Raw genomic sequence first — 27,710 nt, 5'->3', positions numbered from 1 at the left:
AAACATAACAAATCTACATTTCAAGTTGATAGCTTCAATTAAAACTTGCCAATTACCCCAACTAGCAAGTAATTAGCTCCGAAAATATTAACATTAAATTGCATTTCGTAGGAAAATCCACTCGCATTATTGCACTTAAAGTTGAGGGCTCCCTTGAAGTCAATTGCAATTAGTAAGCTTACTTAGCATTAGGGTCATCGGGGAGCCGCCGGCTTTTCAACAATTTCAATTAATTAAAATAAATAATGAAATTATGTGTGCAACCAGCACAAGCCACCCCTATACCCCTATAGACCCCCCTCACCACCCTCACTTCAACATATCCTACCCATAGGGGCACTCGGAAAATCCTTGTGATTATCTAAGCCAAATCCCGAATACTGGATACATAGTTCTGGGGATGAGATATAGGATATATATATATATATGTATATATATAAAGGATACAGGACGAAGGATGTGCAATGGCTCTAACTCGCCCTTTCCCCCTTGAAGAAAAGCTTCTCTTCGCGATGGAAAAGCTCTCGTAGGGGCGCTGTCCCGCTGTAGACAATTTTCCGGGCCGTGTGTAGACTTTTCCGTTGCCGTTGCGAAAATGGAGCAATTTCTGCATATGGGCGGCGGCGGCGGCGTCATTCGAAATTGTGTCAAACAGGGCGCCGAACACGCCCCAAAAGCACAGAGACCGGCCGGCCGGCCGGCAGATTGTCCGTACTCTGACCACGTACACTCAACCGGAGATATAGACACATTTAGATAGATATATACTATATATAGATATAGTCAATAAACGGTCATTGGAAATTGAAGGCGGAGTTGGAGATGAAGACATCGTCTTTAAGACGGCTGCCTTAAAGCCAATAGTAAATGGGATTTCTGGAGGAAGATGCACAGCTCAAAAAGCTCAGCAAGTTTCCTGATAGAATATATTTCATTTTGTAACTTATTTAGCCAAAAAATATTATTAATATTAAGTAAATAGTACTAGATAAACTAGAATTAACTTTATAAATAATCGATTTAAGTAACGATAATATCGATATCACCGATAATGTTAACACAATCAGTGATCGATAAGTAGAAAGCTGATTTTTCTTTTATAAAATTACCATAAAAATGATTTTAACATATATTTTTCTATAAAGTAACTAAAAGCTTATACAAAACTCTGTTTTTATATTTTAAATTAATTATAAATAAGTGTTTGCTAAGTAAATTAAAAATATATTCTTTTAGGAAAACGCAATAAAATGCTGGACCAAGTTTGAGACCACCTTTGGTAATTAAGTTTTCTTCAACGAACTGAAAATATTTACGTAAACAAGTTTCGAGAACAACAAACAGTGTTTTTCTAAAATAATAACAACTATTATTTTTTTTCTAAAATAATAACAACTATTATTTTTTTTCTAAAATAATAACAACTATTATTTTTTGGGGTGTGTCGGCTGGGTAAATAGGGAGCTTTTGCAGGATAAACAAGGATGAAGGATGGCTAAGGATGAGGGGAAGAGGTCGTCCTAAAAGGACAGCAAGGGGCACTTGCAACCTCTGTCACGTAGTCGGCCAACTCGTACGCAAAACTTGTGCCAAGTTCTCAAGTCAACATAGGACTCCTAACCCACACACTAAAACACACGCACACACACACACACAGCCACTTAATTGAGTGCATGGGGGCGGAAGGGCTGCCCCGGGGGGCGTGGCACAGTACAGAACATCCTGCTGAGTGTGGTGGTAGTGGTGATGGTGGTAATGGATGGTGGTGTGGCCCCAGGATATTCACAAAATAGATGGAAATAAGACCGAGCAGTCACGCAGGCACACAGAAAACGAGTAAAGGATTGCAGAATTAACACAATAACAAGGATACCAAATATAAACTATTTAACCAATCCCCCTGTTCTTAAAGGCCTCTCTAACCACACATAAGCTTCATAAAGGACTCAAGGCAAACCAAATAAATCAATATTTATAGTTGATTCAAAGGCCTATTTGGTGAAAAAATAACTCGCAACTTACTTAATATGCAGTAAAATGTAAAAACTATTTTAAAATATAAATATTTCAAGATGTTTGAGAAAGAAATTCTTATTATGAACTTCTATTTGTTGGTTTTTAAGTAATCAACCAGAAAAATATCACAAAAGAAGTAAAAAAACACTAATTGTATATTTTCCTTAAGGTTTTTCATTATTAAAACTTAATTTTAAAAATATATTTCGTGATTCCATATATCTAAAACTATTTACTATCTTTTATTTAAGATTTTTACTGTTTTCCCTTTAAAAAAACACAAAAAAAACTGGCAAGTAAGCCCCTCAAGTCGGTATCTGATTCAGAAATTCTTAAGGAATGAAAAGATATGTTGACTTCAACAGGTGCTCGTTGAGCCGTGCACTTACCAATTAGCATATGTGCACTTCTCGCAGCACCCCTTAAACCCTTTTTCCTTTTCCTTCCCCTTGACCCTAAACCCTTAACCCCCAACATTCAGTGTGTGCAGTTCCTTGCCGAGACCAAACATCCTCACTCAAGTGGCGTTTTAACGCTTCAAATGCATTACGAGGGCGGCTCAAAGGGGTTAAGTCACTCACACACACACACACTCAAACTGGCATAAGAGTGCACTAAAAGAAAATTTAGAGTGTTCTAGAACATATTTATGAATTAACAGAAGTATATTAGTAAAATATAAGTAATTAACTAAAAAGATAAAAAAAAAACAAACACAAATCTTATTTTTGAAATAAACCCTAGAAGACTTTTTGAATTTCTTTCAGTGCACATATTTGCATGAAAAGAAGAGGATAAGAGCTAAAGGGATGGAGAGCTAAAAGGGATGGCGTAATTGCTTTAAGAGGCAACAAAAAAAGGAATCACACAAGTCGCTGAACATCAGCTAATTTCACTCCTTCCCAAAATCAAAAGACAGATAGAGAGAGAGAGGAGAGCAAAAAAAAAGACTGGCACAAAGGAGGCAAAAAACTTTTAACAGCCATCGAGTGACTTCCGTTTCCGGCGCCCGCAGCCACCCACTTGAATGCTAATCAGCTGAATGGCAAATCAGTTAATCTATATGCCACCACAAATCGATCGAATCACTGGCCATATATAATACGACCCACCGCCCGCCCGGCCGCACGCCCGTCATCCAGATATTTATGCGTTTCGACAGGCGCAGACACTGTGCGAAATAAATGTAGGTTTTTCTAGTTATTTAATTATTTCGATAAATACAAGATTTTTCTTTATTTCTACCCCAAAAAATAGGCCTGATGCTGACATTAAGTATACGCCCCATAATCACCACGTGACTGGTTTTGTATGTACTAGAATCCCCTGGTTTTTGTTTTTCACAGAGACAAAGACAAAACAGAAAACAGTCAAAAGGTGTGAGTGAGATGAGATGATATAACCCCATCTCACTTGCATAAAAAAGTATAAATAAAAGGACAAATCTAACGATGCGTTATGCGAATATTTGCATTTGAAATTGAGAAATGTTCTCTCTATCAATGTGCGTGGGTGCAAGTCAGCTGAATACATACATATGTATGCATATATACGCTTTTACTAACACAAATACTACCGTATACACACCACCCATACACTTCAATACATGTGTGTGTGTAAGAGAGTCCTATGTACGTGAATTACATGCCAAATTTTATAAAGGGTGCTAGAAGTAAGCTTAACCTTACATTGCCTAAAAAATAGTAATCTATATTGATATTAACTTTTAGGATAAATATTTTAAAGTTATTATTTTGTTACTTAGTTGTTAATATAAAAATAAATAAATGGTGTCTAAGAAAGTTAGAATATTCATAAATAATATGAAACATTTAGTTTATGTTTTCAAATTATTTAAATATTTTCATAATAATATGATAGTAGATAGTTTTTCTTTTTATAATCAAAAACCCATTCAGACACCCTGTATACAGCTTTGTCCTTTGCGAATAATTTCCACATTGCCCGAATAAATACGGCAAGCGCATGAAATTCACCAAAAGCAAGACCGAAACGTGAGCATCAGCAGCAGCAAAAACGATGAAAAGCCCCTCAGGTCCTTGATATTGTCCACATAGCTCAGTATATATGCAAGTAAGAGTGGGTGTTCATATGACGACACTGCCACAAAAAGAAATTTAACAAAAACCTTGCAGCCAACCGAAAAAAAACATGAAAAATGAACTCAGCCTCAGCTCTTGCAATTTTTTCAATCAAATTTCTACAAATACACACAAAAACCATTGCATTTTAATGGAAATGTTTCTGAACCCTGCATAAGACTAAGATATATATTCTTATTCCTAAAGGATACAGAAAGATTTCCAACCAAACACCAATCAAAATAAGTTTAATAACTTTTAAATAATAAATTTAAAGAACTCTTGAAAATCGTCTATAAATCCATCTATTATCCAGTTAAAAAACGTATTTTAAGTAGTTTGGATTATATTTACATTGTTTTTAATGATGGCATGATTAACATATTCTTCTGTCTTGGATCATCGACAAAGATTTTAAATTTTTAAGCTACCCCAGCGAAAAGTTTTATCGATTTTTGAATTATTTTCTTCGTTTTTTGGTATTACACGTACTTCTACCTCTAATTTTAATATAAATATACAGTCGCCAAATGTTATAGAAAGTCAATATAAAGCACGAAAAGGCGGCCTGCTTTGGCTCAGATGTGGCTAGGGATTTTAAAATAATAAAATCCAGGAACATCCGAGCTCTGGCATAGCTTTCTAACGAATAATAGAATAAGGAAGAAACTTAATTTACAACAAATGTAAGCGACGAATGACGAACTGGCTTTCGCGGAATGCATCTTAATGGGTCTGATTCCCGGGGACAACGTTGGCGACCACTTGGGTCACGGCTTTCAGAGCAGCAGGAAGAGCAGGTGGCGGAGTAACAGCAGACACTGGGCTGGCATCTGGAGGGTTGTGAAAGAAGTAGAGCATAAAACCAGCGGCCAATACTGTATGGGCACTCAGGATGCCAATGATGAGGAACAGCGAGAACTGCGAGTTTCGCAGAGCAGGCGTCAATACGGCAATCAAAACTGTTCCCGAGAGCAGGGCGGCGGTGATCACTAAGAGCCATTGCAGCACAGAGATCTGCAAGGGTTTGTTAAAGACATTAATACATTTTTCACATATAAATTTACAAACAAAATATTATCTTTAGTTCCTTCCGCTTTAAAAAAACACCAACACGAACAGTACAGGTATAGTTTCTTCCGTTAAAAAGCTGGATATGCTTGCCACACATCGCTACCTACGTAAATATTACCTTTTTTGCTAAGAATTAACTTACATTGATAACCCACAGAATGGATACTGGTATATAGATGGCCAGACTGTATCCATAGATGCACATCAGCGACAAGAGACTCGGAGTATAGGTGGCCTGCAAGTAGACGCGAATGTGAGCGAGATAGATGATTGGAAATATGGCTAAAACCATACACTATCCGTTTCGATGGCATCCGCCGAATCCACGGGTTTTAGGCTGTACTTGAACAAGGCCCACAGCACAGCTGGCAAGATGTTGGCATACAAGAAGATGCAGGTGGCCGCATAGGAGACCAGGTGGAAGTTGTAGTGCCAGCTGTAGTTATCGTTGGCATGATGCAGATAGCTGGCTATGTTGCCACTAATGGCTATGGAGAAGATCTGAAATGAAAATGGACAATAAAGGCTGGTAATACCAATCTAGTCCAATGTACGCACCAGAGTAACGGTGATCCAGAAGGGTCCATAGAGATCCGGATTCTCGCCAATGTTCATTCGCAGATAGTTGCCAGCGGCCCGTTTAGGGATCATAGAGTTGGCGATTCGCTCGAGGACCATGTACGTGTCTACATTGAAGAACTGCTGGTAGTATTCAATGGTAAGGAAGGAGAGTCGTGCACCGCCAGTGCCACCGCCGGCGGATCCGTCAAGTGAGGAGTTCTGAGGCTGGGAACCGCCGCTGGATCCATCTCCTGCTAATCCCTGAGCCGAGGTGGTCATGTCGTAGATAAGATCCGCCAGCGGATCGCCGCGTTGACGCTGTGCGTTGGCACCACCGGATCCACCAGATCCTCCGCCCGTTGCATGAGTCGGTGAATTAACATTTATTTGGGCCGGGGCACCGCCGCTATAGTCGCGGAATTGCAACAAATCATCGGCCGTGGGTGTCTCCATTGGGATTGCAGGTTAACACTGTTGTTTTCTGATTACTTATTGTAAATATTACACGTATTTTTCACTTGGCCCCAAAAAATAATTCTGTTGGCAGCAATTGGTTATCAGTTATCGATAGCGCGCACATCACACATCAGCTGCGTTCGTCAGCTAGTGATGCCCGGAGCGCAAAACTTTCAAAACCCGCGGAAATAGCTATTTCTAGCTATTATTTAAATTAATCTTGAATGTTTATGTTTTAGTAAAATTAATATGAAATCATATTTAGGTGCTTTATGAAGATTTCTGTATGTGCTTCGGAGTGAAAATTTAAGTATATTTATATACTTAATAAATAATTATTAAACACAAGCTAAAAATCAACATAATTTTTTTGATATAACAAATAAATAAATTTATTGAATTTATTTATCAATACTAAATTGAGTCACTACTTTAGGACGTCTTGACAAGAGATCGCCAGGATGCATTTGCTTTAGACGTCTTCTAACTGTTGTGTTGGCCAGATCAGAAGTGATATGATTGGTGAAGTCTTTTGTTAGTTAACAAAAATAATTACATTCTAGATAGAAGTACAAGCAGAACGTTGGCAAAATGCGATGACATTTCCCAACACTTTTAAGCTACAGTTAAATTTGTTTGACTGTCCGTCTCTTTCTAGCACACGCATTCCTTACGGAACAAAAAGTGGCTTATGTGACTATAGGCTGTTGATAGAGATGCGCAGATGTCTTAAAACACAAATATATTCGTTGACTTTTAATATATTTCATTTGTTTAGATGTGAATATATTATTACACCATTGTACAACAGATATTTATGGATAAATAGCAACTTTTAGTATTGTGTATATACAAATATTTTGCTAAACCGTATAACAAAACGATATATTCCGATAAAGACCCATGTATCGATAACACTCTTGTTTGTGCTGCAGTTTGCTGTTTTTCCACCAAGTTTTTCACAAATTATATATTTTCTGTTGGCTGCAGATAAACATAAAAACATTTGCCCTTAACCCGGCAGTCACCTGCAGTCCGTCGCCAAATCGGAAACCCCGAATTCAAAGAAAACCCCGCCGAACGAGTCAAAATGCCCGTGAAGAATGGTGAATCTGATGGCGAAGGCGACGTTTCTGGCGGAGAATCGGAGCACTCGAATTCCAGCCAGGCCCATGACACTTCCGACGAGGAGGAGGCCAACGAATGCGATTCAGATGACTCCTCAGAGCTCGATGCCAGCGAAATAGAACGCCAGCGGGCAGAGCATATGGAAGATCTAGGTATGAATCAATAAATTTAATAATCCTGCCCGTATCTCATTGAGATTCTATCTAACTTTTATAGCGAGCCTGGAGCGGCAGTTTAATGCCCTGCGGGAGCAATACTACCAGGAGCGCATCAATCTCATTGACCGACACCTGGCCGAGGTGCGTTCAGGCCGTTCCGAGGAGTTTGTACAGCCGCAAAAGGAACTTGACAAGGTCCATCGCACCAGGATTGAAGTGGCGGATGTCCTACGCAAGTACCGCCTGCAGAACATCGAACACAAGTTCCAGTCAGAGGAACAAGCGGCCGTCCAACACTTTGAGGTAAGCACACACCCACACATTGCCTTTTCGCGCCAAAAAATTGCAAGGGCAAATTGGAGATAATAATGTGGTGACAATCAGATTAGATCTCATGTCGATAAGGAACTTGATTAATTTACGTGTTGAATTAAACGAAATGTTAGATTTAAAAAAACTGCAAGGGCTTCGCCATTATACATAGTTAGCCCGACCCATTTATAAGAATAATCCCCATCCGAGTAAGAATAAATGAATAACAATCTAACCCATTACAGAGCGAGAAACATATGGCATTGGACAACCTGCGCGATGAGTTCTTAGAGCGCATCCGTCGCCTGGAGGAGGATCGCCACAATGTGGACATCTCGTGGGCCGACTGGGGAACCGACAAGCGACAGAGCAAGGTGCGCGGACCGGGTCGCAAAAAGGCAGTTACTGTCACGGGGCCATATGTGGTGTATATGCTGCGCGAGGAGGATATTATGGAAGACTGGACGATTATACGGAAGGCACTCAAGCGATCCTCATCGTCGGCGACCGCCGGAACTGTTACGCCCACATCTGGGGTTGGCGTTAGTCTGGCCGGATTGCCGGCAATGGCCGGGGCCAGCGGATAGCGGTGGGGTGTGGCAGCTGCCTACGCCCAACTGACGCGTACCTGACGGCCGCGGCCGAGGAAACAGCAGCGGCAGCAGCAGCCGTAGACGTAGATGTATGTAGTTTGCAGCGATAAATAGCAGTAGCAGAGCTCCGCGGAGCCCGAATCAGACTTATTATTACATGCTAAGTTCGCCAAGTTCGGCCAACCCCCTTCCTCTAGATTTTAGTCGTAGAGCCTTGCGCCCACCACTCTCAGAATGATAATGTCCCCCATCCAGACGATGTAATTTATGCTAAAAGTTAAGTGCTAAATAAAAGCGAACTGCAGCCAAGTGGATGTGCGGTCAACAGAATTCAATTGATAACCTTATGTGGAAGGGCAGATCTTGGTTTTTGATAATAAAGGAGATATATCTAAGATATATCCGCCAATCCCTGAAATAGCTAATCAACCAAATCGTTCATCATAAATCAACAGAAGAGAGTTTATTGCGAAAAAGGATGGACATATCTGAGTATCTTTAGAAGCCCTTTTCCTTGAGATAATCTCGCAGAAGGTCCACATGATCGCCATGAAAATGGATTTGCCCGCTTAGTTCGTTGATCCGTGTGGCGCAGAGCTTTCCATTCCGTGATTTCTCCACCACTGCTCGCAGATCCTTTTCCAGCGACCAAATATCTCCTTGAACACGTCGCACCACTGTGATCCTTCGCTGGCCACGAAACTTGGTGTGCAGATACACTGGCACCATGTGATTCTTTGTCCTGCCTACATAATATCCAAGTTCCGAGCCATTCTCCTTTTGTGGCTGCCAGCCTGAGGGATATTTGGATTTTTCCGCCGGCTGTGGAACTGTTTCCGCCGGCAATAGGCGTTCTACAAACCGCCACTCGGGCGGATTGGTTAGTACTTCAACGTCGGGGTACTTGTCCAGCTCCTGAACTTCACGGGATGACCGAAAACTGGACAGAAGGGCCGGGTGCATGTGAATCTGCCTAGCGAACTGTGCGTGGGAAAGTCAATGATTTAAAGCGTTTCTTTAATGGAATAGTTTGATGTAACAGCTCACTTGACTCAGTTTTTGGCAGAGACTGCTGCTTAGCAGAATTTTTCCGCTGGTTGCCATGTTTTTGACAGAATATTAAGCAATCTTTCTTAAAAATATAAAAACACTAGCAATTGTTACGAAAGTGCGGCCGCTAGTGATGAGAAAACGTATCGATTCCTCTTGTTTAACTTGGCTAGGAACTATCGATGAATGTTTGTATAAAAATTCGTTTTTCAAGCCGAAATATTTTTTAAAATACACACACATTTTGTATTTTAAGATCCTGTTTAAAATGATAGTTTTTAATGATGATGATCCTTTTTACATATAAATGAGCAATAATTTCTTAGAAAAACATATTTTGCAGAAGAATGTTGCTTTACATTCTGTACTTCTTTTTTTGTATTTGTTTTTTTGATTTTGCTTTTGTTTCTTTTAAATTTCCATCGCATGCAACAAATGCAGCCTGTGACGTCATCTCCGGAGCTTTTTATCTCACACAAGCGCACACAAACACCCACACGTACACAGGCACATGCACACAAACGTTGCAAGTGCTGCATTTGAATTGCTTTGCTTATACAATTTTTATTGCACTGCAGCTGTTGTATGCCGTTGATTTTTTTCGATATGCGGTAATCGCGGAGTTTTCTGGGTATATCGAATAAGTCGGAATTTATGTATCGGAAATTCGTTTTGAAATACATATATAAATTTACTGCATTCTATTTACATTTCCAGACGTTTAAAAACGAGATGTGAGGTGATTATCCGACAAGACTCATATGTATTGGATAGCATTAAATCGATCTTCATAATGTAAAACAATGTTTCTAATTTTTCAGTGTAGGGCATTTGCTGGTCGTTAGAAAAGATGCCCCCTCTCGAAAAACTATTACCACTTGTTGTTGCTGCTGTTTTCTGCCAGCATAAAGTGTTTGCGCTGCAGCTTTTGTTGCTATTTGCTATATGCAATTTGCAATTTGCGCGCAGTTGGATTTTAACGCTCAGTTTTGGTTGCGCGTCCGCTGCGAGTAGTTGTTGCTTTTCGGCGCGCCCGATCCCCTTTTTGATTATTTTTTTTTATTCATTTCGATCCCCTTTGCTACTAAGCCCCTGGACTTAACTGCATGTGCGTGTAATTGAATGATATACCGTTAGTTTAGCACAAGAGTTAACGGGCAGCAGAACAAAATAGTGCGTGTGAGCGGGACAGAGGCAATGTGCTGGGTCACAATGGCTCGCAAGGACGATCCGGTTTATAACGTGCGGTTCGTGCAGTTCGTAGAAAATCAGCCATGTTTGTGGAATTATACACATCCGGGATATAGCAAAAAGGAGGAGGTGCAGAGGGCGTGGCAGCAGGTGGCCAATGAGATCAAGGACACGGGTAAGACAACAAAACTAAAGAAATGAAAAGTGGGAAAGAAAACCATTGTTTTCCGCCTGATTCCTTCTTCTTCTTCACCGCCGCCGCCAATTGCGTGCTCATTTCGCTATGCGTGTGTGTGTCTATGATGCAAGCTTTTTTTGTGTTAGTGTGCAATTGTTTTTGTTCCTTTTTCGTTATTTCTTCTTATTTTGTTTTTGCATTTGTATAGGTGTGTCACTGTGTCGCACAGTTTTTACTTGCAATTTGTTGCTGCTTTTGCATTTGCTTTTCGGTTTACTGTTGCCTTTGCATTTGTCATTTGATTTTGCTCGGCAATTGCACTACACTGAGAACTGAAAGAGTTGATCAATTTAATGCAACGACATTTATACAATTAATTTAAACCAAACTATATTCATTTTCCAGTGCGCAACTGCCGCGAGCGATGGCGGACCATTAGAAGCAGCTTCCTCCGATCCCTGAAGCTGGCACGCACACAAACCGGCCGTGGGAAGCGCAAATACTACCTGTCCAAGTACCTGCAGTTCCTGATCCCCTACACCAAGTCGCGATCCTGCCACAAGCAGCTCCCTCCGGGTATTGCCACTGGCAATCCTTCGGCTGGTATGGTGCTCCGAAAACCAGGCAACACAACAACCATATTTCCGGATGCACAACAGCAGCAGCAGGAAGAAGAGGATGAAGATGAGGAGGCCAAAGAAAGTGACAGCGAAATGCCGTTGGATGTGCAGGTTTCCGAGGAGGAGGTGGATGGTGTGGTCTTGGATGATGCAAGGCAAGATCAGGAACAACAGAATCAAGAGCAGCCCACCGCCTGTTTGCCGCTGCGCCTGCAAGCCATCAAAGTGGAGCAACCCTCTCAGATTTCTAATCCCAATTCGAATGCCCAGCTGGACAGGATCGTGAACCTTCAATCGCTGGTCTCAGTACCTGCCGCTGCATTGGGTAACCACATGGATTGCACGGACTTGACCCATTGGTTGAAAAGCAATGGCAGTCATCATTTCAATCATCTAAATCATCATCATAAGTTAACCACACCACCGCCACCGCCGGCAACGCCAGCTTTGGGGGGAGCTTTAAGCGGAGGTTTGGGAGGTGGATCGGGAGCCATTCCCCTGCCCATTCCTTCGCCACCGGATGCTGACTACTCCTTTCTGATCAGCCTGCATCCGTACCTCAAGGAAATGAACGGCAAGCAGAATCGACGATTTCGCCAGAAAGTCATCGGTCTCATTGATAATGTCCTGGATAACATCGATGTTTAATTGTGGGAAAATGTATACACATGGAGAAATATTATCGTTGTTAATATAATGAGTCCAAAGTATTTAAATCATTTCGAAAAATATTTATATGTAAAGGTTTCTGAAAAATGTATTTAAATTTGATTTGATAGTAATGAAATCTGTAGAATGGTCATTCTTGTATGACACAGCTTTTAAATTCAATCCAATTGAGTGATATTTTCTCTCTGTGTAGAAACCGCAAGCACGATAAGGAGAAAAACACACCCAGAGTAACGCCAACAGTGCCCATTTATTACATGTGTAGAGCGTATTTTTATTGCGCTTTTTGTTGTTGTTAAACACACAAAATCACCAATTTGTTATTTGTAAAATAAAAACAAAAACAATTTTAAAATTGTCTTTCAATAGAGCGGCAATTATTGGAAGATTGGTTATAAGATTTAAAATTGGTAGCTTATTTGTTTCTAAATAAATTTGATTTTTTGCATTTATTTTTAATGCAAATTTTACAAATATGTATCTATTTACACATTAAGTTTATGTGCTTTAGCAAACATAGCTATTTTTTCAAAACTCTAGCTTTTTTCCGCGCTAATAAAATTTGATCGATAGTTGTAAGGGGACAGCTGATATTTCGATAGTCCGCGAAGCTTCGAGCATTTGTTGTTGTGGTGGCTGTTCGTTTTGTTGTTGCATTTAAAAGCAGAGCAAATTCACTGGCACAGAATAACAATTAACAAAATGCTTTAATTGCATTATTGTCGCCTATGGGAAAGTAGTTAAATGTGGCAGTAATCTCAGTAGCACCAACAAATATATTCGTTTTTGGGTGAGTTATTCCATATGTGTGACTGCCATGTGTTTGAATTGCATTTGTGTGTGTGTGCGGACCTGAGGTTTTGCTTTAATTATATATTTTTTTGTTGTGCTTACTTTTCCGATACGAAGTGATGTAATTTTTGGCTGGTTGATAACCCAAATCAGTTGTCCGTCAACCGCAGAAGCATTTACCACGTTAATCCATAAGTTTCATTTAGTTTATTGGCCTACAAAGTTATATAAAAAACACACAAACACACACACACAAGGTCACTTCAAATAGAAAGTTTTTGTTTGTTTTCATTAATTTTGTGTCTTTCCCCACTCAAACAGCTTGTGACATCATCATCAGGACACAGCCACGGCTCCTGCTAGGGTCCCTCCCACTTAACAACATGAACGAATGCCGCCAAATTACAAAAAACACAAAAACAACAACTAATTCGATAATATCCACCAAAACAGTCACTAAGAAGCATTTGATTTTGGAAAAAAGAATCATGTCGGGCAATTTGGAGGATTGTCCTTCTCAAAATTCGTCCAATGGCCAGGAAATATCAGCAGAGGATCGATTGGCAATCGAGGAAAGGCAACGCAAGGCATTCGCTTTCTTTACGAACACCCTAACTATATACAGCGTTGAGGAGTTAATCTTTTGCTTTAATGGTGGCAAAGATTGCACCGTCCTACTTGACCTCCTCATGCGTTTCCTTCGCCAGGAGAACATCTCCAGCGGTGACATTCCCATGTTGTATATCAAATCTGGTGATTCGTTTGCCGAAATCGATGATTTCGTTGAGCGTTGTGTTCGCAATTATCGCGTGGAGTTGGTGGAATATGAGGGATCCCTGAAGGAGGCACTCACCCATATGGCGGCGGATATGCCAAGGATAAAGGCCGTCTTCGTGGGCAGCAGAAACACGGATCCCTATTGTCAGCATTTGGCGCCGATGCAGGTGAAGCCAAAGAAATGTACCCCTTTTTCCTCAACCAGCTGGTCTATTCATTAGCTTTTTGATATATATTATTAGTATATTCAAAAGCATATCTATTGGTATTGAAAGTTTACCACTATTATTCATGAGAATGTATATTCTTTTCTAGAACTATCATTCTGATTTGATATTTTGCATATGTCATGTTTCTATATCACAGATAAGGGTATACTTAACCCAGTACGTAAAATTATCTCAAGTATCTTTTAAAATAATCTATTTAATTCCACGTGAACCACAGTTCATATTACCGTTTTTCATTATCATTTTTATTAAAACTGTAGAGCCTGTTCTTTTATAACTAATGGTTTTTTGAGAACCCCACAAGGTTAATGACTTGGGAATGGTAACCACAAAAAATCCTTTCGAAAACTTGAAAATTATTTGGATTTCATAATATTTTTAAGTTTTTCTTTAGGAATAATTGTATATATATTAAATATCTTTCTTTTTCAGCCCACGGACAACGACTGGCCACCGATGATGCGTCTGAATCCCTTGCTGGAATGGGGATATCACGATGTCTGGCACTACATCCACATGAATTCGGTGCCATACTGTAGTCTGTACGATCGGGGCTATACCTCCATTGGCAATCGTTCCAACACAATTCCTAATCCGCATCTTAGACGCCACGATCCTCAGTGCGACTGTGATACCAATTCCGAATGCTCTTGTAATCCGGATGGTTATAGACCCGCCTGGGAGCTGGCGGATCCCACTCAAGAACGTGCTGGTCGCCTGCCCAGGAAGTAGTACAATAATACCTTTTTGAAATCCCAAAACGAAGAGCAGTGCCTGTCGCGTGGCTGTAGTGCAATTTTATATAGCTTAGACTTTAGTTAGTCACAAATTTGTATATAGATATGTATATTCCCTTGTGATTTGGATTTCGGTGTAAAGACTTAATCTTAAATTGTTTTTTACGTCCTAAGCTAGGCTGCTGAATAAATATGTGGGCTCTGTCATCGAGCCACTTAAGCAGGATTTACTGGGTTTTTGTAGGAACCAGATTTTTAGTGTAAACATTTTAAGAATACCAGAAATTGCATCATTAAGTTTATGAAAGCTTATTTTTGAATTTAGCTTTTTGGCATTCTAGCTTGAAATAGCTGAATCAAGCTTGAAATCAATGACATGTCAGCAATGCCATTGATAAAAACTCCGAAATGGCAACACTGATATGGCCAGAACAGCTGATTTCACAGCTGATTTTAACCGCATTTTCACAACATTGCGCGACTCTTTGAACTTTTTTGACCGCTCTCGTTGATATTTTTACGTAATATACGTAATTTGGAGATCATCAGTGAATCACCCACGCGAGAGACGCACATAAACCAGTATTTCCTCGGTGGCAATGTCGCGATCCGCTCAAGATGTGGCGGCGCTGCTGCGGGGATTGCGGCTTTTGGTGGAGGCATGTGGGCGCGAGCATCTCGCCCACGGTCGTCATCTTTGGAGCAACTCAAGCATTCGTGAGCTAATCGCTGAGAATGCTGCGCACACATCACAGCTGGTCAAGAATTCCAGTAAAAATCCAACTGAGGAGCTGAAAAAGTTGCAGAACTCCCTTCAAGAAACCGGTGAAAGGGGTTACGTGGTGGCCAAAGGAATTTGTTCTCTGCTGGAGATCAAATTAAAGACATCCCGCGAGGAGTCTACTACTGCCGAGTCAACATCAAGCACTGGCGCTAGCAAGAAACCTTCGGCCCCAGCACAAAATCAAGTAAATTGGGACGCCGCTAATCTAGATTTATCCTCTATAACGCTCAAGGAGTTCGAGGAAATCCTTTCAAAAAGGAATAAAGATCGCAGCATAAGTCTGCGCACCCCGGCCACCAAAAGCAGCCAAACCATGCCAGGCAATCAAAAGGGCAAGGAGGCAAAAGCTGGACAATCTGATCCGGGAATCATTAGCCAGGACACCGAGTATGTCAACAATGTCCTGCGTTTTGTGGCTGGAGCAAAGGCAGAGGAGCACGAACCAGATACGCAGGTGAAAAACACGAGTACCGATCAAAAGCAGGCCATAGATGTTCCGGAACTGAGTAAAGTGGCAAAACAGCGCAAAGTTCCCTCCTCCCGGATAGGCAGAATGGCTTCTTTTGGCGGTCTGTTCGCCGGTCTGGGCATTGGAACCCTTAATGAGCTAACCAAGGGTGCACTGGGTCTGGGCGGATCCACCACCATGCGTGAAGCCCTATTGAGTCCCGCCAATGCCGAACGTATCGTTGATACGCTGTGCAAAGTGAGAGGAGCTGCTTTAAAGATCGGACAAATCCTGAGTATCCAAGATTCCAGCGTGGTGTCGCCTCAGCTGGCCAAGGCCTTCGAGAGAGTACGCCAGGCTGCGGATTACATGCCCGATTGGCAAGTGGAACGGGTGATGAACACCCAATTGGGGGCAGATTGGCGCCAGAGGTTAAGGAGTTTCGAGGACAAACCTTTCGCTGCTGCTTCCATTGGCCAGGTTCATCGTGCGACTCTTAGCGATGGCATGGATGTGGCCATTAAAATCCAATATCCCGGCGTTGCCCAGAGTATTGAGAGTGATATTGATAATCTGGTGGGCATGCTCAAGGTGTGGGACGTCTTTCCCCAGGGATTCTTCATTGACAACGTGGTGCGCGTTGCCAAGCGGGAGTTGCAATGGGAGGTGGACTACGATCGCGAGGCGGAATACACCGAGAAGTTCCGTCAAATGATTTCACCCTATCCTGAGTACTATGTACCACGGGTGGTGCGTGATTTGACCACCTCCAGTGTTCTGACCACCGAACTGGTGCCGGGCGTTCCTCTCGACAAATGTTTCGATTTAAGGTGAGTAGACCATCCTTCGAGATTGCCATTTTACTAAACCCAATCTCTTTCAGCTACGAACATCGTGCCCACATAGCCGCCTCCGTGCTGAAGCTCTGCCTGCGTGAGCTATTCGAGATCGAGTGCATGCAGACGGATCCAAATTGGTCGAACTTCCTTTACGATGCGCCCAGTCGCCGGCTAATGCTGATCGATTTCGGTTCGACGCGTTTCTACCGGCACGAGTTCATCCGTAACTATCGTCAAGTGATCATGAGCGCAGCTGAAGACAATCGACAGGGTGTCCTGGAGATGTCTCGTGAAATGGGTTTCCTTACGGGCTACGAGACCAAGCAAATGGAACAAGCCCACGTTGATGCCGTGATGATTCTCGGCGAGATCTTTCGCTATGATGGCGAGTTTGATTTTGGCAAGCAGAATACCACCGAAAGATTGGCCGCCTTGGTGCCCACAATGGTGGCGCATCGATTGTGTCCCCCGCCCGAGGAGATTTACTCCATTCATCGCAAGCTTTCGGGCATTTTCCTGCTGTGCGCGAGACTTAATGTGCGCATGAATTGTGTTCCCTTCTACAAGGACATTGTCCTAGGGAAATTCAAGGACTAGAGAGGTGTAGTGGTCGCCCTTCCCTTTTTTTTTTTTTTAACCCCATCCTAGTAGTAACACTTAAGTGCGCTTATTTTGTAAATGCAATTTGCAAAACGATTACAGATGTTAATGTAATAGCTCAGTTGGTAATCTTTGGCTGGGAACTATATTGCCTGGAGTGGATTCGTTGAACAACTAAGCTCTGGTTGTTGTCAGGTCTTGTTCAGATTCTTTTCAAAACGTAGGCATTTAAAAAGCTGTAACATTTCTACACCAAACATTTTAGTTTATAGCCCAAGGAGACACTCAACTTCTCCCTTTAAGACCAAACATGGCCAAATATAAGAAGGTAAAGCCCAGGAAAATGGACGTAGTGTTCCATAATGATTGTGAACCAGATGTGATTGAATTGGATGATTTGATAGGCGAAGAGGAGTTTGAGGAGGAGACACCTAGGACGGAAGAGATTCACTGGGAGAATATGAAACGTGAGATAGGTGCGATGAATCGATCTTTGGATGAAATGCAGGCTAGTCTGGATGTTGATCCGTACGAGAAGATCATGAAAATAGAAGTGTTAAAAGATGAGGCGGAGGCAGATAAAGTGGGCCTGGAACCGGAGGACTCTCGCTGGATGGTATTGAATGGAAGCAGAGATCCTGTCGTTAGAGACTTGCAATGGAATAACCTACGCATCCGCCGGCAATTGGATGCCCTAGCTCGCTGTTCGGAGTTGGGTAATGGACGGATTTTGGCTCTGGATCGTTTATTTTCACGGCAACACGTTGATCTCGTAGCTTGTCGCCAGGTGCATGACCAAGTCGAATCTTTCCATTTAACCAAACAACTGGAGGCGGGCAAATGCCTTCAGCGATTTCGACATGCCCAGGAACTGTATGCCAGTTGGCGAGAGCTCTTCCGGATGGGTCGTGATTTGAGGGAGGCGTACAAGAAGATCCTGGAGCGTACTCAATCCCGATTGCACTATGTGGAGTACAAGAGGCGGGCTTACAAGGAGATTACGTCGACCAACGAGACATGCCTTGGTGCGATAAGAGAATTATTGATGCGAGTCCGAGTAATGGAAATGGGCCTGGCACCATTGGGCATAACCAGATCGTCGGCCAATTCTCGTCGCCAAGGTAGCCTTAATTCGACCAATGGACATAGTGACCAACGTCCGGACGATACTTCCGGCCGACCAGTTGTTGTTAGGGCAAATGTTTGGCAGCGTCGATCCTTCCGCACTGTCAAATTCTCCCGGGGTGATCTGCTCAATCTTCCCATAGTTATTCCGCCCGTATCGAAAACTTGGTACGGCAAAATGCAGTATATGCTTTATAATCCAATCAAAACCTTTTAATGCTTAATGCTTCCTTGATTCTAAACAAAATCCGGAGTTATCGGTTATTTGGCCAGTGAAATGAATATATGTTAATCTGTGTTAAGACTAATACAAAATTTATGGAATTCAAATGATTTTTATTCCAAAATGAAGTTTTAAAATCAAACGGAATCAGTTGTTTACCGTTAAATAACATCAATTTCTCTTTTTTTTGTTCTCTTTCTCTGTTAGTTGCATTTAACAGTCAGTAGAGTATATGTTAACACTTAACAGAGCGCTGCTGACGGCCACTCTAGCAGCGAAATACGACGTAAGCTACTTTTCTTGTGATCTTGTGATCAGGTCACACTGGTAAATGTCGCGATTCGGGAAGGCTGCGCGCGCGGATAACGGATACTTTGCAGTTAGTTTACAAATTTGTGCGGAAGAATAAGACAATCTCTCCGGAGTCCTGAATATCGCACAGGATTCAAAGAAATCCCCAAAAATTAAAGTAAATTTCGGGAATAAAAGAATTCGAAACTACAATCATTCATTGATTAGTTAATTAAATGATAAATAAGAGTGCTGGTGATCGAAGGTTTCTTTTCATTGGCAGAAAACTAACTAATAAATTAAACTAATCTTACTAAACTACCCGGTTTTATAAGTACAATATATATCTTTTCCTTTTTATCAGCGCGCGCATATTTCAATATTTAAACGTGCGCGACAATCTTATAGTTTCATTAAAATATCATTATACTTAGTATGATAATAAATTGTTTTTTTTTTTTTCGTGTTGTTGTTTTTGTTGAGAGTGCAAGAGAAAGATCGAGCAGTGCATGTGTGTGTGTGTTTGTGAGGAAGTTATAGTTTAATGTTGGTTAGCTTCAATTGTCGAGCAAAACACACGAAAAAAGAAAGAAAAATAAATAAATAATACAGCAGCGGCAGCAGCAGCAGCAGCAGTGGCAGCAACAACAACAACAACAAAGTGATGCTGATTGATGTCACACATACAACGGTAAAATAAAGTAAGTAGCAGACAATTGGATTTGCATGGCAAAGAAGACAAAGAAGAAGAAGAGCGAAGAGCCGAGTTTATCAATGAAAGTGAACTGTGGGAGTTGCTCGACTTCTGTATGTGTGCGTGTGTATGCGAGAGTATGATCAGTGGCGCAGTCAAAAGGGGCTCGTAGGGGTTAATAACCCCCAACAGATCTTTACTAATATTAAAAGCAAGGAAATATTAACTCATTCGTTAGGTTAAGTTTCTATGGTAAAAATATTTATATTTCTATCATAAAAACTAACATATTTCAAGAAGTAAACCCTCCATAAAAATAGTTTCTACGTTAGTGCATGTATTGCATTAGAGGTGTTCCATGATTACATTATTGGAATAATCCAACGATGCTGTGTGGTGAAAAGGAACTATTCCTTTTGAAATGGAAAACTAAAGAAAGTATAAGAATGGAAAGAAGCGTTAAAATGTGATAACAAAATGCTTGACGTTAGTCTGACCTTTCTTCTCCAACTAATAGTGCTAACTAATCAAAGAACTAAGAATTCTTAGGATAAAGAATTTACTGTTCTTACAGGATAGCATCGCAATTAGAGTGAAACTAGCTTTTTAGGTAACTATCTCATTGATCAAAATTATGAAAAAACAGTTAGAAAAACTTGAAAAATACCTTCAATAAAAAGGTAGTTGACAGTTTTCACAATTAATTCTAACTGATTACTCAGTTGTCTAAAGCAAGATCAAACTTGTATTTATTTTCCTCAATTGTTTAACATTTCTTTAGCATAAAGTTTATTTAATATTTTTTCAGCATTGGCTGTTTACATATTTCTTTAAATATTTGTTGTTTGTTGTCTTTTTTTTTTTCTTCGTTTATTTTTTATTCGGTCGCTATCAAAGCACGTTGGAAACGTCTTAATTATATATGGATTGGATGAATAAACTGTTCCAAATTCGCATGTATTGGAATGTGCGTGTGTGGGCTCTATGTATTTCTTCATATATATATATATACATATATATATACATATATAGAGAGGTATATACATATATATGTTGAGAAATGCCGTTGCCAGCAGCCGCTGCAGCAACAACAGCAATGGGAAACCTTTTGATAATCATATCACGCAGTCCACTGATAATTCGCATTGTATTTGTTTGCTATTGTTGTTGCTCCTGGTGCTTTATCAGTCCGCCGCTCCCTCCCTCTCTTTATCACCGTCTCTCTTTTGTCGCCTCACTCTCGCTCTTTGCCGATCGCCGATCGCCGACACTCTCTTCTTTCTTCTTTTTTGAGGGGCAAAGAATAATAAATAAAACACAGACAACACACAACAACAATAGCAAAAAAAATGTCAAATAATTGTTTAATAAATTTAGACTACAGTAGAGACTCTGTATTTGGAACTTAAGAAGAACAACAACAAAAAAAAAAAAATGTCCCATTATATTTCCAATTTTTTTCTGCGATCTCTGCGCATTATTTCGCCGTTATCTCCGATCCACCGGACTAACGGAAAGTTTCCAGACCCAGACCCCAGTGTGTTTACATCGGGCGGGATTATGGTGGGGAAATTATGGTTTTTAGACCCCTCCAGGGAAATTTAAGATCACTGGACAAACAAATTTGGAACCTTTTTCGCAGTTTGTTTATTTGATGATTATTATTCATATGCATATATCTTCTTCATGGGCGAATTCTTCTGGCGGCTTACGGCTTCCAGTTTCCATGGGGAAAAGATCACCTTATTGCTGTTTCGGCAGGATCTTAAGGAAATTTGAAATCACGGTTGATCTATTTGTTTATATATCCCAAAAGCGCCCAAAGGCTTTCAGTTTCCGTGGGGAAAAGACAGCAAGATATTGCTGTCTAAGGAATTTTGAAATCACGGTTGATCTATATGTTTATCTCTGCCATAATTTCGGCTAACCCTCTTAAGTTTCTGTCGCCAGGGAATTCTGTAAACATTTTTTAGCTGTATCATGGAGTCTCCATTATAATTTGAGTACGTTCTCGTTTATGTCTACCGTAATTCCTTAAGGCCAGAAGATTACAGCTCTAGTTGTATATTATTTTCTAATTCTTCTCTAACTTCCTTGGCAACAATTATTTTGTAGAGTTCCAAATGACTTAGATATATGCTTCTTCCTTAACCCTAACTTTGTATGTTTCTTTTACATGATAACATATTTTTCGATATTTTCGATAACAACATATTAGCATATATCGATTCATAGTTTCTCCTTGTGTAAACAAAGAATTTCAACAAAAAAAAAATGTAGAATGAAAAATTAAGCGCAGACGAACAACAAAAATAAAAAAAGAAAAAATGATTCGAAACTATTGTGTAATTTACATTAACGAGCGGATGTCGTTGGCTTCTACTATATAATGAACCAATTACCCAGTTTGTCTCTTGATTCGATTGCTCTGCAGGCACACACACAGATACAGATACAGATAGAGATACAGATAGAGATACTGATGCGAAGATACATCCACATATTTGTATCTGCATTTGTGTCGGTGCTGTGTTCTGTTTTGTGCTTTTCGCAAAGTGACTAAACGAGATTTTTTTTGTGGCCGCCACTGCTGCTGCTGCTGTTGCTGCTACTGCTACTGCTGCTGCTACTGCTGCTCTTCCAATTCCGATTCCAATTCCATTTCATTCATGTTGAAGACACCCACTTGAATGATTATGAGGCACTGCAGATGCTCACTAACAGCTACACAGCCACACAGATACAGATTTAGATTGAGATTCAGATACTTTTTACAGGCGCATATTTGGCCATCGTCAAGTGACGCTTCCGCATTTGCCGGTCACCCACGTGCCAAATGCTTTAGATATCTCAAATCTAAAATCTACAAATCTCAGTTCTCAGTTCTTAATTCTTCAAAACTCAAATTCTTCAGACCAAAAAAAGAAGCGATCGCTCGTCAAGTGGCTGGCTAGAAAGAATGCGATCCCAGATAAGATATTCCAAATTTGGTCAGTCTCGTTTGGGGAAATATTCAACAATCTTAACACCTGTTTTTTTGAAGAATTTACTTAAGTAAAAAAGTGTTAATTCTTCTTTAAGTTACATCAATTAGAACTATCTAAAGAACCTATGAAAAATAAGTTCAAGATCATTGGAAATAGACAAAGAATCCTGAAAAGTATTTAAACTTTTTCTTGTTCTTTGAAAATTGCAAATATCTTTCGAAAATACCAACTGTAAGATACGATAAGAGGTGCTGATATAATTTATGCTGCGCACACGTTGCGAATGATTATTATAAATCTTCTAACAAAGATTCTCTTTCTTTCTTTCGTTCTTTTTTTTTTTTTTTGTAAACTTTTCCATTCCATTGAAGAGATAAGTGAAACTTCTTGGAAACTTTTATCCCCGCCAGCGAAATTTTCCATGCAAATGGATCTTTGTTTATTTATTCTGGCTATCGAAGAACAACAAAATTTACCAATCGAATTGAGATGTTGTATATGATATGATTGTTGTTCTTCAGGCAATCGGACATTCGGACACAAATTGCCCATCGATAATTGCTGGGGGTCTCTTGGAATCTCGGAGGAAGATTCGTAATTGTGAAATTCTTGGCTAGTGCCATCTGCACTCTATAATTGCTGATCAGCAATTGAAACTTGTGGATCCTTTCGGACCAGTATCATTAGTATATGTTGTTGTTGTTGTTGTTGTTGCAATTTCCAACTTGCAACTTGAGTGGAAACTCCTCTTGCATATTCATAGGAGGCTAACACTATATACTTATACATAATACTGGTTGCCACATAGACTTTGTTGTCGACGATGCTTGTAATTTTTTAATAACACTTAACAAACGCCTTGGACTTGGCATGTAAATTGTTGATAAATTATGTTTTTAATAGTGCCTTGCTGATGACATTGTTGTTGTTGTTGTTTTTGTTATTATTATTATTATTATTGCTGTTGGTTTATGTGGTCAGATAGCTGGCGCCAAAGATACTCAAAATATATCTATGAGAATGTGTATAGCGACTTATGGATACCCCTAAATGAACTTAAGTAGCTTATTAATAAAAAATTTGACTGTTAAATGTAAAACTAGTTCTTCTATTTATATTAACTTTACTTAGTCTTTTGCCTTAGAAATTTCTTCTTGTAAAATTAACTAATCAATCCCTCAAATACCTCCGCCTTCTGCTGCCACTTAAGCCATATGCTGTCTCAATTTTACAATTTAATTCTCATAAATTCAGATGTGTCTGTGCTTTTATGTATACAACAGATATATATATATATATATATGAATATATATCTGCTGATTTGTGTTGGCTAAATGGTAAATAAAAATTCATGTTTTGTTTGCATTTAACCGCACCAAGAAAAACAAACAAACCTAAAGCTGAAACAAAACAAAATCCCAAATTATTCCCGAAATATTACTTAGTAATACTAATAACAATAAATTGTTCTTCTTTTCGGCCAATACGTTTTAGATTTTGCTCATATTTATACTTTTTAGTTAAAAAAAAAAAGGAAAAAGAAATGTTTAAACAATGAGGCACTCAGAAGTCTCTTTTGCCTACCAAAAATATTGGGCAAATATGAAAAATTTAGGCTAAATCATCTGTTTAATTACCTTGACGTTCAGATAATATATATTATATAGGATATATATTCTTAGTCATTGGGAAAGTCGATTGAAAGCGTCGGTTTTTATCTAACACAAACACTGTTGAATGGAAGCGGTGATATGTTGGGTGCTAAATTGGGCTTATTAATGCTGCAGAATTTATTTCTGATTATTGCCAGGTTTTCCTCTTTCAGCTTTAATGTTTTATGTTTTCTTGAAATCCTATTTCGTATATATATAATAAATATATATAGGTTACATTTTCCTTTTAAAATCCGTGCTCGAAATCACTGTTGCATCAACGATTCCGAACCGAAACCTAAACCTGATTGCCCGCCTATGTACCACATAATTGACTGCATTAGCCTGCGAGCAGGCAACAGATGGCAGGCACATCACATGCAATCCACATACCCCCATCCTACCTATACCATACCATCCCTATCCTCCAATCCTCCAATCCTCCGATCTTGCGATCTTGGTGAACTTGAGCGCATTGCGATGTGCTCATATATATTTTCTACGTTGAGGATGGGAAAACTCGTTTTTCGTTGCATTCTTCGACCGGCGTCATCGATGATGCTGATAATGATTATGATATGGATAATAATGATATTGATAATAATGATGATCATATTAAAGATGGTCATCATGGTGTTCTCCTCCTCCATTGGCATAAAGCCCGGCTCGATGATGATCGCGATTTGCCTTGGCATAACGCAATGCCAAAGCTGTTGTGCCGGTTGCTGCCTGCCAGCTTTTTATACCTATATATATATACCTATATCTTTGTATATATATATATATATAGAGTTTTTTTTGTCTTTTATTTTCTTTGGCCAGGGACTCTTGTCGCCGGGGTTCCGTTCTACAGACGACCTTAAGAGGGGGTCTTGGGAGGCCAGTCGGGAGAGACTGGAGCAAACCACATTTCGCATTTCGTACACTGGGCGAAAATATCAAAGCTTTCAGTGGGTGGAAATTTAGTTATAAATTATTTATTGTTTATGTTTAATATTTTAGTAAAAAGTGTACTAAAACCTTTGCCTCTTTTAGGATTAAATTTAAATTTTGTTTAGAGAAAAGTCAGATATTTGAATCTATAATGAAGGTATTATTTAAACTCTTATATAGTACTTCCAAGTTGATTTCTAATTTGTTTTTTTTGTAAAAAAATTAATATTAATTTATAAGAAATGTAACTAAAGAAGTAAATGTGTGTAACAGCTAACTTACTCACTTGATTATTTTTATAACAAAGAACATTTCTGTGAAGCAGCATAAAAGTCAAACAAAGAAGGTTTTTGTAGGTCAAAAAAAGTGATGAATCAGTAAAATATTTTCTACATTATGAATATATGTAATTTCAGAGCAAGGCTTTCAGATTTTACAATTATAAAATCGATTCAAAAATTATTTCCCCTCAGTGTAGTTTATGCTTTCCGATCGTCCCAGCTCCATATTACGGACCTGTTGCCGCATAGTTTTTGGATTTTGCTGTTGTTTTTTTTTGTTTTTTGTTTTTTTTACCTTTTTTTCTTAACCGGTTCGGTTTGGTCTGTTGCTATTTTCGTGACTCTGGATCGGTGCAGTCTCCTCCGCTGGCAACGCGGTGCGGCGACTTACATAAAGCGAATTCATATTTCCACGTTTCTAGCAGAGAAAACTCAAAGATTTTCGGGCTCTGATTTCTGTTTTCTTTTTTAGTTCAATTAATGCAATCGAGCCACCAAATTGCCAAGGCACTAAAATTCCTAAGGAAAGTTCACTTACCCACCGGCGCCGCTGCCTTTTTAAGGTCGTTCCTAACAAACAAAATGAGGGGGTGGCAGCGGTGTGGTTTAGTGGGCGGCGGTTAAGGGGGACTGGCTTTGACTCTTGATTACGCCCGGTCGTCTCATATCAGTGCTACGTAATGAAAACAAAAAACACAACAACAACAACAACAGCAGCAACAACAACAACAAAAAGTATAAAAAGTAAGCAGAAAGAAGAAAAAAAAAAAACGTAATAAATTGATAAGAACGCCGAAGCGGAGAGTTCAAAAAAAGAAAAAGTGGGAAAAATGATTTCAAAGAGAGCAGAAAAGCGGTGCGAAAGTGAATTTTATTCTTTGAAATATCAAAACAATCACCCTTCAGAAGATAAAGATTACAGAGTTCAGAGGTCCCCAGAAATATTTTGTAAAAATATTTAAGGAAAATTTGGAACTAAAAGTATATTCCAACATCGGTTTTTAATTTGGAAAATATGTTTTTGGTACATAATAATAATATATCTTTACCATATAAATAGTCTTAATTAGTCCTATATAAATTTTGGGTAAATCTTAACAAAGATTTGATAGGACAAAAAGGGGAAGAATCTTATTGAGTTCTTTAAAAACTTCAGAAAGTTTTAAGCCTAATATTAATTTATTTATATTTTTCCCTTTTAAGAAGTTACTTCTTTGAAGACAGTCCCTCCTTCTTCCCATTTAAAAAATAAACAAATACCAAATAATTCCCTAGCTTAAAAACTCTTATTTTTAGACTTTTTCCTTAGGGCTAAAACCTAGCTTAGATCAAGTTCAAATCTGCCGTTGAACTTTGCCATCACTCGGTGGACTTTGCCCGCAAATGAGAATAACAAACAAGCCAACTGCTGGTCATGCCCATGGAAGAGAGTTCCCAAGAGAAAGACCCGAAGAGCAATAACGATCTCCAAGTGGGGTAAGAGAAAAAGACGTCTCTGCCTCTGACGCCGCATAACAAGTGCAACTTGCACGTGCTGTGCAGTCTTCGAATCGAAAAAGGAGAGAGAAAAGTCAACAAGTTTCTGGCCAATAACCGGCAAAAACTGGCTGCCAAAAATAAAAATACACACAGAGAAAAAAAAAATAATAAAAACAGAAAACAATCGTATTATCAACGTAACGCTACGATGGTCTGTCAAAAGAAAAGAAGACAAAAAAAAGACTTCTAAATTTAGACCAACTCCATCGTCGATTTCCCTTCCCAGGCCCCACACCCTCCCCCCACAGACCACTCCATTGTGGCAACATTATTCGGGTGTCAGAGACCCCCCAATTGGCCGATAACGTTTTATCAAACAAATGTCTTGTCGCCGACCTGTTTGCGAATCGAATTTGAACTAGATATATATATATATATATACATATATATATAGGGTTTCAGTCCGCATCTACGTCGTACTTACACTATACGATACACGCTCTGAAAAGCCTTCGCTTTGAATAAGAAATCCGAGTGATAAATAGCCAAATATATATTGACCAGGTCGGTCTAATAGGTGTCAATTTGATCAAAAAAATGAATTATTCGTCAACATAAGTTGGCTTGGAAGGTTATGGAAAGCAAATAAGATAAGCTTGATTAACTTTTAATTATGAAGATATACTTGTAGTGTAGATTCTATCACTGAAAGATATCGCTTTATATGGAA

General features: G+C 39.6%; 9 protein-coding genes across 13 annotated transcripts in view; 7 read left to right on the top strand and 2 right to left on the bottom strand.

The window, feature by feature from the left end:
* LOC108103848 (calcitonin gene-related peptide type 1 receptor) overlaps nucleotides 1-3,843 on the top strand; it is a 58,423-nt gene extending 54,580 nt beyond the window's left edge. For 3 of the 4 annotated variants that reach the window (XR_001772260.2, XR_001772259.2, XR_001772256.2), the window contains 2 exons: nucleotides 2,784-3,202; nucleotides 3,274-3,843. The gene's annotated coding sequence lies outside the window, so the exon portion shown is untranslated. Of the gene's footprint in view, nucleotides 1-1,236; nucleotides 1,351-2,783; nucleotides 3,203-3,273 lie in introns of those variants that run through there. The other variant, XR_001772258.2, reaches the window with a different exon arrangement.
* Nucleotides 3,844-4,196: 353 nt separating this feature from the next.
* On the bottom strand, nucleotides 4,197-6,321 carry LOC108103851 (protein YIPF1). The gene is made up of 4 exons (XM_017209553.1): nucleotides 5,751-6,321; nucleotides 5,487-5,693; nucleotides 5,335-5,427; nucleotides 4,197-5,135 (listed from the first exon to the last, which is right to left on the bottom strand). The coding sequence occupies exons 1-4, from the start codon at nucleotides 6,204-6,206 to the stop codon at nucleotides 4,845-4,847; spliced, it is 1,047 nt and encodes a 348-aa protein (XP_017065042.1). The 5' UTR covers nucleotides 6,207-6,321; the 3' UTR covers nucleotides 4,197-4,844.
* Nucleotides 6,322-7,114: 793 nt separating this feature from the next.
* LOC108103800 (breast cancer metastasis-suppressor 1-like protein) lies at nucleotides 7,115-8,730 on the top strand. The gene is made up of 3 exons (XM_017209481.2): nucleotides 7,115-7,489; nucleotides 7,554-7,798; nucleotides 8,053-8,730. The coding sequence occupies exons 1-3, from the start codon at nucleotides 7,300-7,302 to the stop codon at nucleotides 8,392-8,394; spliced, it is 777 nt and encodes a 258-aa protein (XP_017064970.1). The 5' UTR covers nucleotides 7,115-7,299; the 3' UTR covers nucleotides 8,395-8,730.
* Nucleotides 8,731-8,837: 107 nt separating this feature from the next.
* On the bottom strand, nucleotides 8,838-9,600 carry LOC108103841 (probable 39S ribosomal protein L49, mitochondrial). The gene is made up of 2 exons (XM_017209530.1): nucleotides 9,448-9,600; nucleotides 8,838-9,381 (listed from the first exon to the last, which is right to left on the bottom strand). The coding sequence occupies exons 1-2, from the start codon at nucleotides 9,502-9,504 to the stop codon at nucleotides 8,899-8,901; spliced, it is 540 nt and encodes a 179-aa protein (XP_017065019.1). The 5' UTR covers nucleotides 9,505-9,600; the 3' UTR covers nucleotides 8,838-8,898.
* Nucleotides 9,601-10,369: 769 nt separating this feature from the next.
* LOC108103837 lies at nucleotides 10,370-12,463 on the top strand. Its single transcript, XM_017209526.1, has 2 exons — nucleotides 10,370-10,816; nucleotides 11,225-12,463. The coding sequence occupies exons 1-2, from the start codon at nucleotides 10,648-10,650 to the stop codon at nucleotides 12,085-12,087; spliced, it is 1,032 nt and encodes a 343-aa protein (XP_017065015.1). The 5' UTR covers nucleotides 10,370-10,647; the 3' UTR covers nucleotides 12,088-12,463.
* Nucleotides 12,464-12,714: 251 nt separating this feature from the next.
* On the top strand, nucleotides 12,715-14,870 carry LOC108103839 (probable FAD synthase). Of its 2 annotated transcripts, none has more exons than XM_017209528.2 (3): nucleotides 12,715-12,898; nucleotides 13,222-13,844; nucleotides 14,340-14,870. In XM_017209528.2, exons 2-3 carry the CDS (start codon nucleotides 13,284-13,286, stop codon nucleotides 14,637-14,639), a joined length of 861 nt encoding a protein of 286 aa, XP_017065017.1. In that variant the 5' UTR covers nucleotides 12,715-12,898; nucleotides 13,222-13,283; the 3' UTR covers nucleotides 14,640-14,870. The 2 variants fall into 2 exon arrangements, with proteins under 2 accessions (XP_017065017.1, XP_017065018.1); XM_017209529.1 differs by lacking the exon at nucleotides 12,715-12,898 and adding an exon at nucleotides 13,005-13,157.
* Nucleotides 14,871-15,073: 203 nt separating this feature from the next.
* On the top strand, nucleotides 15,074-17,429 carry LOC108103835 (atypical kinase COQ8B, mitochondrial). Its single transcript, XM_017209524.2, has 2 exons — nucleotides 15,074-16,706; nucleotides 16,760-17,429. The coding sequence occupies exons 1-2, from the start codon at nucleotides 15,244-15,246 to the stop codon at nucleotides 17,310-17,312; spliced, it is 2,016 nt and encodes a 671-aa protein (XP_017065013.1). The 5' UTR covers nucleotides 15,074-15,243; the 3' UTR covers nucleotides 17,313-17,429.
* Nucleotides 17,430-17,530: 101 nt separating this feature from the next.
* LOC108103838 lies at nucleotides 17,531-18,807 on the top strand. Its single transcript, XM_017209527.1, has one exon. The coding sequence runs from the start codon at nucleotides 17,626-17,628 to the stop codon at nucleotides 18,655-18,657; it is 1,032 nt and encodes a 343-aa protein (XP_017065016.1). The 5' UTR covers nucleotides 17,531-17,625; the 3' UTR covers nucleotides 18,658-18,807.
* Nucleotides 18,808-18,972: 165 nt separating this feature from the next.
* LOC108103833 (high affinity cGMP-specific 3',5'-cyclic phosphodiesterase 9A) overlaps nucleotides 18,973-27,710 on the top strand; it is a 116,266-nt gene continuing 107,528 nt past the window's right edge. The window contains exon 1 of the mRNA XM_017209520.2: nucleotides 18,973-19,655. The gene's annotated coding sequence lies outside the window, so the exon portion shown is untranslated. The remainder of the gene's footprint in view (nucleotides 19,656-27,710) is intronic.

The sequence above is a fragment of the Drosophila eugracilis genome, unplaced genomic scaffold, assembly GCF_018153835.1.
Source record: "Drosophila eugracilis isolate 14026-0451.02 unplaced genomic scaffold, ASM1815383v1 contig_408, whole genome shotgun sequence".
Lineage (NCBI taxonomy): Eukaryota > Metazoa > Arthropoda > Insecta > Diptera > Drosophilidae > Drosophila > Drosophila eugracilis.
This window is presented reverse-complemented; position numbering and strand designations above follow the sequence as displayed.